The following is an 11,588-nucleotide window of genomic DNA, read 5'->3' as shown; positions in this document are numbered from 1 at the left end:
GACACATCAACAGATTAATGTCAACAGGGCAAAACAGCAACGACTACATATCGAAACCTCTGACTCAGATGAAAGAAGTGATACGGAAATACTTTATCTTGAATTAAAGCGATGCCTGCCATATGGCCGTATGGCTATAAAGATGAGCCACAGCTGAGTCAGCAAGCTAATGCCAACCCCATCTTCCTTCCTCTTGGCCTCGGTTTCTGTCCTCCTGCACTCTTAGCTTTCTCCTGCTTCCCACCTTTTCCTGCTCATCTTGCCTCACCTGCCCTGTTCATCCCCATCCCTTCTCCATCACTTCTACCATATGCCTTTTCCTAGGCTACCTACTGCCTCCCTCTTTTGACCCCCATGTTTACGTTCTTTCCTACTCACCTGATCTTTCTGCATTTCCCCCCTCTCAGTGGTAAAGGGCCCCTGACCATCAGGTCCAGTTGTGTCCGACTCTGGGGTTGCGGCGCTCATCTCGCTCTATAGGCCGATGGAGCCAGCTTTTGTCCGCAGACAGCTTCCGGGTCATGTGGCCAGCATGACAAAGCTGCTTCTGGCGAACCAGAGCAGCGCACGGAAACGCCGTTTACCTTCCCGCCGGAGCGGTTCCTATTTATCTACTTGCATTTTGACGTGCTTTCAAACTGCTAGGTTGGCAGGAGCTGGGACCAAGCAACGGGAGCTCACCCCGTCACAGGGATTCGAACCGCCGACCTTCTGATCAGCAAGCCCTAGGCTCAGTGGTTTAACCACAGCGCTTTCTGCATTTCCCCCCTCTCAGTGGTAAAGCATCTACTTAATATAGAAGGTCCCAGGTTTAATCCCCAGCCTGATACCTTGGAGAGCTCCTGCCAGGCAGTGTGGGCAGCACTGAGCCAGATGGAGGAAGGCTCTGCCTCAGTACAAGATATCTTCCTATGCTGCCTTGTTTCCATATACTGTATATAACTCATAGGGAAGTTCACCCAGCCTTGAGATGGCTGAATCCTTCTAACAACAAGCAGAATTTATTATTATTGTTCGCCCCTGCAAAGCTGTGAAGTCTGCTTTTAGAAATCCCACACTGTCATGTAGCAGTCTATATTACCAGACAATGTCTGTGCACTGGGCTGCTTGCTTCTGTAGGTTTGCATTCCTTCTTTGACAATTATTGTAAAAAAAATAGTAATAATGGCATCGGTAATGCTTACAAATATGCCTAGTTGATGTTAGACTTAATCAGTGCTAAAAAAATTTTTTTTAAAGAAAAGAAAAAGAGGTGCCGGAACTCACCATGAACACCTCCCTCGTTCTCTTAGAATGGCAATGGCACCCACCTGAGAGGCGCTGGAACTGACGTGCAGCGAGTTCCGACTGAACAAAAGCACTGGACCTAATAGTCTAAGAGCAGCCTCCACGCGTGTATTACTCCACATCCTGCTCAAAATGTATTTTTGAGTTAGCTGCTCTACTGCATTTGGTGGCCCACTTCCACATTCTGCCAAGAGGGGCCATTTGACTTTCCCCCCAAAGTCCTGCTCCGGCGGCACCAACAATTTTTAACCTTTAACCCTTTTCAATTCTGAACTGAATTTAGCTTGCAGATAAAAGGCATATTTTATTTATTTCATGTGTTAAAATTCGTACCCAGTTTTCCACCAAATGGTGCTCAAGACGGCTAACAGCCACAATGTAAATACAATATGAGAAAGCATCAATAAAACACATTGTAAAAAAGAACTAAAGTAAGGCAGGCAAAACATTACTAACAACTTTTAAAGCAAACCCAACATTAAGCCTCAAACCTCAGCACCCATTTCGTATTCAAATTAACAACTAAAGACATCCACAGGAACATAAAGCTCAGCCTGGCTGATGGAGACATTCCTCCTTAATCAGTTTTATTTTACTCACTTATTGCTTTATCTTACACACGTTTATCACCAAGCGTTGCAACACCAACTTTTGCAAAACTTTTATTTAGAAGGCAGTTGTTAACTAAGAGCACCAGCCTTTGTATCACAAAAATTGACACGATGAAGTCTGCTGAAAATCTCAAGCAGGGTGGATGGAGGTTAAGGGAACGAATATCGTGGGTGATGCTAATGGCCATGTGATGACAAAAAAAACAACATGGGTGAAAAAGGCCCAATTTTATGCTCTTCCTGGTTAAGTTTTTCACTGCAATGGATGCCAATGTTTATGAATGTTGCTGTCTAATATTTATTGAATCAGAGATACGCTTGTAATATTGACTGAAATGTACATCTTCTGGCAAGACTAAGAGAAGGGATTGTGCATCATGTTAACTGAGATCAATGAATAATTTAGAGTGGCCTGCATTTTCCTTTTCCGTTATGCATGTAATAAAAAGCCAATACCCATCCTCACCATCGACAGAGCCATGTAAAGCCAGGGCTTTACGTTACATGCTCTTCATGTCAAGTAGCATGCTTGGCTATTGACACCAATTGCAATACCCACTGTGTGTGTGTGTGTGTGTGAGTGTTGATGGAATTAGGGAACAGACAGAACCCAGGCCCTTTTCCTTCCTCTGGAGAAAGGTGGGGTGTTAGGGCTCACCATGATATTTGACTGAGGGAACTTCCAAGCTGTCAACAATCTATGGGAGGGGCTGAAGTGCATACTGGGAAAGTTAGCCTTGCATAGCTGAAGTGGATTAAAGCACTCCGCCATCCTAGCACAACAAAGACACTTAAAAATAAAAATAAACAGGCTTTTTGCAGTTAGGAAGGTGATGGGGAAATGCATTGAAAAGCGTGGAATGAATAAATGATTAACCAGAAGTACAAATGCCCTGAAAGCATATCAGAATGCTCATTGTTGTATCAAGGCAGAGGCTGGGTACAAGCCAACCTCCTTGTAAGCTTAGTGCAAGCAAATCAGGATGCTCAACAGATTTTCTGGAGGAGCCATGAAACTGAAAATACAGTGAGAAAAGCCTGAGCTTCTCTTATGAGCATAGTTAAAAAAACCATCTAAGTATACAGTGCCTTGAACTCTCTAAATTTAACATTGGACAAAAGTATCTAAAAACAAAATGCAATTTAATTCTTTCTTTCTTTTTCATTTTGGGGGCGGGGGGAGCAGCCCCTTGGAAATTCCCAACTGACCCATTACAGAGAACAAGTAGCTGAGCCTGCAGGATGAGAGAAAGAAAGGGAAAGAAATTATTTAGTATAAGGAGGAAAGGGGGAAGATAGGGTGTGAAAACAAAGTGGAGCAGGGGCCAACAGGAGAGTGATGTGACCAAATTAAGTCATGGCATAAGAAGAGCCCGGCAGGCCCATCTAATCCAGACACATTCCTATGGGAAAGAGGATTTTTGGATCTCTCTCTGTCTTTCCTCCCCTAGCCTCCTATGTCAGCCTTTCCAGCACAGTCAATGGATATTCCCCCTATACATTCTACCACTGTGGTTAAGGATCTGCAGCCAAGAACCAACTGTGCAGTAAACCCAGCAAAGTTTCTCTTCCCCCTGTGTATCAGCTCCCTTTAACATTTAACATGCCCAGTGGCCTTTTATTGTTTGTTTAAAAGGCAGTAGGGGGTGGGGGTGGGGGAGGAAAGAACTGTCTCTAGCCATTGCAAGCCAGCTGTCATATGTGGGCCACTGAGCTTTCTTTAATAATGGAAGGGATGTGCTTTTAGGAAGCAGTTCGAGACTTGACAGCTCGTGGTGGCCTGTTTGGCCTGCCTGATTCCACCTTTCTCAAACGAGCCCATATAAAAAAAGCAGGACTCTCTGGAGAGCGCAGAGTACAGTAGATGAGTCATGCTGAGCATTACTGTGACATCTGCTACCACAGCTATCGTTATGGATCCGTAAGCCTCCCTGTTCAGGCTGACGGTGTATGTGTGTAGGAGGAGTTAATGGGAGAGAGAGGGAGAGAGGGAGAGAAAGAAAGAGAGAGAGAGAATTTCTCTTTCCCGAACTCTGTAACGCAGTGCCAGACTGCAGTTTTCAAAGCTGCAGCTGCTCAAGGGACATGCAGAGGGGCACAGCATCTATGGCAGTGCCTAGGAGCAATCTGTCTGCAGAGAACATACGTGCAGGAGGAATCCAAGCGCACGCTTCTGAGACCAGCTTTCGCCGCTCCACATTGTCACGGAAAGGAGGGCAGGGGCAGGGCAAGGCCTGGTGAAATGGCAGTTGTATCCAGGAAGGAATACAACAAGGGGAAGGAAGGAAAGGAAAAGAATGACCAAACTTAGTGGGGCCTTGTAGACATCTAGTTTAACCCCCTCCTCGGTACAAGAAACCCATAGCTAGATGATCTGACTAGACTCTGCTTAAAGACCTCCATCTCTCCCTTACATAACTGGTTTGACTATAGGCTTGTCCTTACTACGACGTTTCTCCAGCTGAAATCCACCCTCCCAATAGTTTTAGTCCTATCCACTGGGGCAGCAGAGAACAAATCTTTGCTGTCTTCTGTGTGAGAATCTTTGGGTACCTGAGTGCTGTTGCAATCTGTCTCAGAATTCACCAGACCCAAATTGCCCATTTCTTTTAAGCGTTCCTCATAGGCCTTATTTTCCAGATTCTCAATCATCTTTGTTGCCTTTCTCTGAACCTGTTCTGGTTTGTCTATATCCTTCTTAAAGTGTGAAGGAAGAACTGTGCACAGTGCTTCCAGATGAGCTTTGAACTGTGCAGAATAAAGTGGTGCCTTTATGCTACATCACACAGCTGACTCATGTTCACATTGTTCCAAGACATCACAGCCAGGTATTCCCCCCAAATCCTATACTTGTACAATTGATTTCCTTCCCTCTAATTGAAGAACTCTGCAATTTTCTCTGCTGAATTCAGTTTCTTTTTGTTTCAGACCAGTTTTCTAATCCTTTTCATTTTGCCAGAAATATTGATCAACAATGGGAAAACAACCAGAAATTTCAAACACTATGGAAATTGTATTATATTTATCAGGACACCTAATGTCCATTATTACTTCCATTATTACGTGGCTTACATTATTAAGATTCACTTGCAAATATCACTCTTTTTAGGGAAGCTAATCAGTGCCATGCTTTATTCATATCCTATACTGTGATGTATGGTTGCTTTTGAAGAGTTCTTGTGAACAATTAGTACGAAATGTGGCCACCCAACTGCAGAATGGACCACAGAGAATATATAGCCGTACCTTGGAAGTCAAACAGAACCTGTTCTGGAAGTCCATTTGGCTTCCAAAACATTCAAAACCCAAATTGCGGCTCCTGTAGCCAATCAGAAGCCCCAGAAGCCCCGTCGGATGTTCGGCTTCCAAAAGGACTTTCGCAAAACGGAACAATCACTTCCGGGTTTGCGGCGTTCGGGAGCCAAATGTCTGAGTTCCAGGGCATTGACTGTATGTCAATTCTGATGAACTCTACTGGTTCCCAGTTCATTTTCTGGGCCCAATTTAAAGGGCCCAATTCATTAATCTTTGACTGCCATTCAGAGTAGTTAAAGGACCATCTTCTCCACTATAAACCTACCTATTCTTCAAGATATTCCTTGGAGGCCTTCTTTCACTTGAAGTATGAGAGGGAATTGCCCTTGGCAGGTCCTTTATTGTGGTGGCTTCATGGCTTTGTAACTCCGAGACAAACAGTGTGTTTGCAAGGCAACTTTTGCTTTCTGACTACGGTACTGCACTTTTTAGGGGGAAGGTTCTGCTGCTTTTTTGATTTTGTTGTTGCTGTTTTAAATAACTGTATTTGGTTTTGATGCTGTTTAGCTGCCTTAGAGTGTCAGTGTTGTGAAATGTAAAAGGGAAAAAGAGTTTTTAAAACTAAACGAAATAGAATAGAGTGGCAACTGAAAGGACAACAACGGGAGCAAAAGTCATCTGAACAACCAAACCCCATTTTACTACACAGTAGAAATGATAATGTTTTTGGTGGTGGTGGTGGTGGTGGGAATGGGTACATAGATCTACGCTTGGTTCAGAGTAAAGGTTCTTTTAGGTAGATCAAAAGATGTACATCCCTCTGGCAGTGAGACCAAAGGATATACTGTAGAAGTGAAAGACAGCAAAACAAAGGAGGTTTAAAAAAATAACAAACAACATATTAAGAAAATGAATGCAAAAAATCCCCCCTTCAAATCTTCCCAGTAAAGTTTCCCACTTGACTCTTCCCTGGAATCAGTTGTTGTTTAGTTTGGGTTTGCTTCTTCCGGATCAAAGATTTGTTTAGAAGTGCAACTGAGCTACAAATGTCAAGTTTACTGCTCTACTTCCCTTGTGTTATTGTATGCCACTAGGTACAGAGCAGCACAAAGCATCAACCTTTGTAAGAAACAGATGGTACTGAGCAACAACATCTCCGATCATTCATAAGAAAAATAACTGTCTACAAGATAACAAACCTCATGTGCCTCAGGTGTTTAATTGGGACTTGGAAAATCCAGCCCCTCTGCTGTTAAAAATTTAACTGGCACTCTAAGCCAGTTAAAACTAGGGAGACTAGTTCACCTGTTCCTGGACTGGAATGGGGAGGAGAATGGACAGAGCAAAAGAGGGCCACCTGAAAGGGAGCAGGGTGCAACAGGAGTGAACAACAGGTGTGCAGAAGCAACTGGGCAAGACAGAAGCCTCTGGACCTACAATTTTTGATTCAAACAATGGACAGAAGAGAACCCTATCCTATGGAGGGAAAGAGAGTTAAAAGGGGTCTTCTGTCCATTGGCTACATTGGATCTTCTAGTCAGTGTGTACACAGAATAATAGCATTGTAGAGTTGCATAGGATGCTGAGGGTAATCTAGGCCAACCCACCTGTAATCCAGGAACCACGTAAGTATGCACACATATGCGCACACACAGGGAAGAAATGCAGCATGCCCATGTAGGATTATTATCACCTGGCTGTGCTGTACTTCCAAATTCAAAATCCCCTTCCATAGGGTCGTTCTGGCTGTACGATACCTGTGGCAGAGATGCCCTTCTGTTTCAGCAGGAGAGACCAAGGCAATGTGCCTCTTGGGAATGGGAGGCGGGTCTGCTTTTAAATGGAGCTACCTCTTTGCTTTAGGAATGTGGGCTCCTTTAACATATAACTTCAACGATACAGCAAATGTGCTGCTCATAAAAAAGTATGAAATGGCCATATTGCTCAGGCTATGCTCTCCCCCCCCCCCCGAGTCCTACCACAATGCTACATGATGGCTGAAAAGACTTTCTGGCTCAGGAATCCTTGATTGCTGATGCTAATGTTGTCTTATCATAATTAAACCATGGGATAGAACACGGCAGCTGTGCTGCTAAGTAGTATCAATAGAAGTTTGGGGGGACTAATCCCACATTTTCCATGGATAATTGTAATGTCTGCATTTTAATCCTGGGATTGTATTTGGCCCATATGAAGGGCATAATGGCTGTACTGAATTAACAAAAAGAATAAATCCCGCTTGAAAGCCTTGGGGGGTTGGGGGGGGGACCACGTCCACCCTCCATTTTCTCCTTTTGCTGCTGTGTCAATAGTTGATTGGAATGTACAAGCAAAAATGGCTGTAAGGTAATTAGTGAGCACCACTGCATAGCACTTAAGCCTAGTCAGTTCTTGTAGGGAGCTTCCTTTCTGAGAATGCATTCTTCGATTACATTCACTTAATGCCATCTACAAGGACAGATCTATGGCTGACAAATAAGCTTCTTATGAATCAGCCACATCTAATATATAAGCATGTGTGAATTAATGGGGCAGGCAAAGACCTCTTTGTCGCACAGTCGTTGTCACCATCACCATCATTGTTATTTATCAAATTTCTATACCACCTTTTACCTGAAGATCACAGGGTGGTTTACAATATAAAAACAGAAGAAATACATACTGTACCATAATAACAAACCAAAACAATAGAGTGGTACCTTGGTTCTTGAATGTAATCCGTTCCGGAAGTCCGTTCGACTTCCGAAACATTCAAAAACTAAGCCGCGTCGGACGTTCGGCTTCTGAAAAACGTTCAAAAACCGGAACACTTACTTCCGGGTTTTCGGCATTCGGGAGCAAATTGTTCATCAACTGAGCCATTTGAGAACCAAGGTTCCACTGTATCTCCCCCCCCCCAGATTAAAAGGTCACTGTATCTCCCCCCCCCAGATTAAAAGGTTTAATTATCTTAAGGCCTGGGAGAAGAGGTATGTTTTTGCCTGTCACCTAAAGATATGCAAGACTCCCCGGGGAGAGAATACCACAAATGGGGAGTCACTGCAGAAAAGGCCCCTTCTCATGGCACGGTCTTTGAGGTACTGCAGTCCTGAGCTGTGAAAGGTCAAAACCAGCACTCTGAAATGGGCCCAGAAACTAATTGGCAGCCTGTGCAGTTGGGCCAAGATTGGCATTATATGCTCAAACCATCTTGCCTCAGAAAGCAACCTGGTCACTAAATTCTGCACCAGCTAAAGTTTCTGAACTGTCATCAGAGGCTGCTCCACGAATGACACATTGCTGTAATCTAACCTAGAAGTTACCAGAGCATACACAACAGTAGTTAGACTGTCCCTGTCCTGATATGGGTGCAGCTGGTCCACCAGCCAAACTAATGGAAGGAACTCCATGGCACTGAGGCCACGTGAACCTCAAGTGACAGCAAAGTACCCCCGAGCCATGTGCTAGTTCCTTCAGAAGAAGTGTAACCCCATCAAGAGCAAAATAAAAAAATTCCTTCCAGTAGCACCTTAGAGACCAACTAAGTTTGTCATTGGTATGAGCTTTTGTGTGCATGCACACTTCTTCAGATACCCATCAAGAGCAGACAACCTCCCAGCCATTCAGTCTAGGGAACCACTCACTAACAATGCCTCATTCTTATATGGATTGAGCTTCAGTTTATGGGCTCTCATCCAGTCCATTACCAAAGCAAGAAAATGGTTCAGCACATACACTGCCTCACCTGCAAATGTAAAGGAGAAATGGAGCTATGTGCCATCAGCATATTGCTGACAACGTTCTCCAAACACTAGGTGATTTATGATTTCATGTGCAGAGGACGTTATCTGGCATGTGGGTCATTATGTGCATTATAAGGTTTGCATAAATGTTAAATGCAAAGATCCATTTCATGTCCCATTTACTTTGACCCTGAGCTATATGCCTAGCCCTAGCCCTAAAGTACCATGCCACACAACCCTATGCTTGGTTCTTGGCTAACCTGTAGTGGACACAGTAGTGGTGGCTAGAGAATATCTAGGTCCAAGGAAAGGCCTGTTCAAAGCGCCCTTATTATTTTTGATGTGGCCAGGTGGTATAATCTTGCTACATTTATATTGCTGAAATGTTGTTGCCATGCTCTTATGTTCCTTATATGTTGCTGTTTTATTATTGCTGTTGGTGTGAAATTATTCTTACAATTGTTGATTACGTGATGTATTGTTCTTGTTGTGGACAACACAACACCTTTTTTGTGTGGAAAGGTGGTGTACAAATAAAGTGATGATGCTGATGTTTGTTAGGGAAGCTAACTCATAGGGTAAGGGTGCATAGGATTGAAACTTTGGGTGCCTACCTATAAAGATGAATGTGGCAAACAGATAATTGCAAACACGTTTACGAGACACACACTTGCCAAGCACTGGCTGCCTCAGTGGCGGCCTCTGCTTTTGCTCCATGGCAGCCCTAAGATCCACGAATCGTGTTCAGAGTTGTGCATCTCTCTTCCTCTCTCTGGGCTCCAGGAATTAAATACCATGTCCCTAATTTCAACCAGCTATTACAGTGCAGGCATTGTGGGCATTACAGTAGCACGAGTGATGAATTATAATAACCACAATAAACCTAATTAACAACCTGGTGTTTTTATCTTTGTAATTAAATCTAGCTGCCATAATGATAACCACTCTGGAAATCCTGCTGCTGCTGCTATTATATTATGATCAAAACAGATTACCTTATGGTAGTATTTTTAACCTCTGGTCCTCAGACGGCCTCTTGCTGGTTCAGAGGCTGCTTCCTGCCGCTCTGGAGCAAGAGTGGCATTTGAGCCGCCTGCTGCTGAGGCAGAAGCTCAATTTGCCCCTTCCTTCGACAGAAAGGGAGTCCCAGAGCCAGATCACTCTGCAGCTAGATGAAAGTGGGGAGATGAGCGAGTGATAAAACTCAAGTATCAGGGCAGGCTATGCTCACCTCCTAAGAGGTCATGGCAGAAATGGAAAGGGGATTGACTATTCAGTGGCTAAGTTTACATGGCCTCTTTCTGCCAATGCATACAAGATGACTGACGATTTAAAATAATGGCTTATAAGGCACAGTACAGTGGAACCTCGGTTTATGAACACCTCGGTTTATGAATTTTCGGTTTACGAACGCCGCAGACCCATCTGGAACGGATTAATTCTATTACAGTACTTTCAATGGGAAAGTTCGCTTCAGTTAATGAATGCTTCAGTTTATGAACAGACTTCTGGAACCAATTACACCCATGCTTTGGGTTAAGTACGCTTCAGGTTGAGTACTCCGCGGACCCATCTGGAACGGATTAATCCACTTTCCATTACTTTCAATGGGAAAGTTCGCTTCAGTTTATGAACGCTTCAGTTTATGAACAGACTTCCGGAACCAATTGTGTTCATAAACCGAGGTCCCACTGTACAAAATGAAAACAAAGCAGAGAAATAGGAAACAAGCAAATGGAGTTATCAAAGATAGTCACTGTTTTAGGGGAATTTATTTTTCATGTTCATCATAGTTTTGATTTTTAGAGCTGAGCAGCCTGAGGCCAGAGTGTCTAAAGGACCACCACTTTCAACATGAACTTATCTTCAGAGTCCCTTTAGTCTTCTGGGGGCAGGGAGGTGCTTGCAAGCAAGGGGGTCCTTTTAGTGGTGGTGCCAAAATACGGAATCCCCATTGTTCAGTCCGGACACTGAGATCCAGCACCAAGGGCCTTTTGGCGGTTCCCTCACTGCGAGAAGCAAAGCTACAGGGAACCAGGCAGAGGGCCTTCTCGGTAGTGGCGCCTGCCCTGTGGAACGCACTTCCATCGGAGGTCAAGGAGATAAACAACTACCTGACATTTAGAAAACACCTAAAGGCAGCCCTGTTTAGAGAAGTTTTTAATCTGTGATATTTTAATGTATTTTGCTATTTGTTGGAAGCCGCCCAGAGTGGCGGGGGGAACCCAACCAGATGTGCGGGGTATAAATAAATAAATAAATAAATAATAATAATGATAATAAATAGATATGCTTCCTGGGATCTTTCCTTAGTTATATTTTGGGTGCCAGGCAAAGATTATACTGTTCTTTCATGCTTTTAATGTATCTAAGATCCTCTCATTTTTTGTTTTTTAAGCTGCTGTTTCATTTGCTGGCCTTGATGCTTTTTTTATCTTGCAGTTTGATTGTTGTTTACTTTGCTGTTTGGTATTGTTTATTCTTCGACTGGATACTTGAGGGTATTGACATAAAAAATGGACTTTTATAAAACAAACAAACAAACAAAATAGTTCCTTAACTTAGTTCAGGGGCAGTGTGATGAGCATACCTAATAGCAAACAGCTTACTGTGAGTGTTAACAGGTCTGTCTCCATGTCTGGTCCTGGCTTGTAACATCTTGTGAAATTCATTGTGCGATGTGATGTTCTCTGTCGAAAACCTTGGTTATGGG

At 43.6% G+C, this 11,588-nt stretch overlaps 1 protein-coding gene across 4 annotated transcripts in view; it reads right to left on the bottom strand.

Annotated features, from left to right (window-relative positions):
• Positions 1 to 11,588, bottom strand: part of RNLS (renalase, FAD dependent amine oxidase) — a 119,072-nt gene that overhangs the window by 15,653 nt on the left and 91,831 nt on the right. The window contains exon 7 of one of the 4 annotated variants that reach the window (XM_035138364.2): positions 9,871 to 10,043. The exons of the other annotated variants lie outside the window; for them this stretch is intronic. Within the exon in view, the coding sequence (XP_034994255.2) occupies positions 9,900 to 10,043 (144 nt within the window). The 3' untranslated portion in view covers positions 9,871 to 9,899. The remainder of the gene's footprint in view (positions 1 to 9,870; positions 10,044 to 11,588) is intronic. 4 annotated transcript variants of the gene reach the window in all.

This window comes from Zootoca vivipara, chromosome 5 (genome assembly GCF_963506605.1).
Source record: "Zootoca vivipara chromosome 5, rZooViv1.1, whole genome shotgun sequence".
NCBI classification, from domain to species: domain Eukaryota; kingdom Metazoa; phylum Chordata; class Lepidosauria; order Squamata; family Lacertidae; genus Zootoca; species Zootoca vivipara.
Note: the sequence above shows the minus strand (reverse complement) of the source record. Positions and strands in the feature narration are given on the sequence as shown.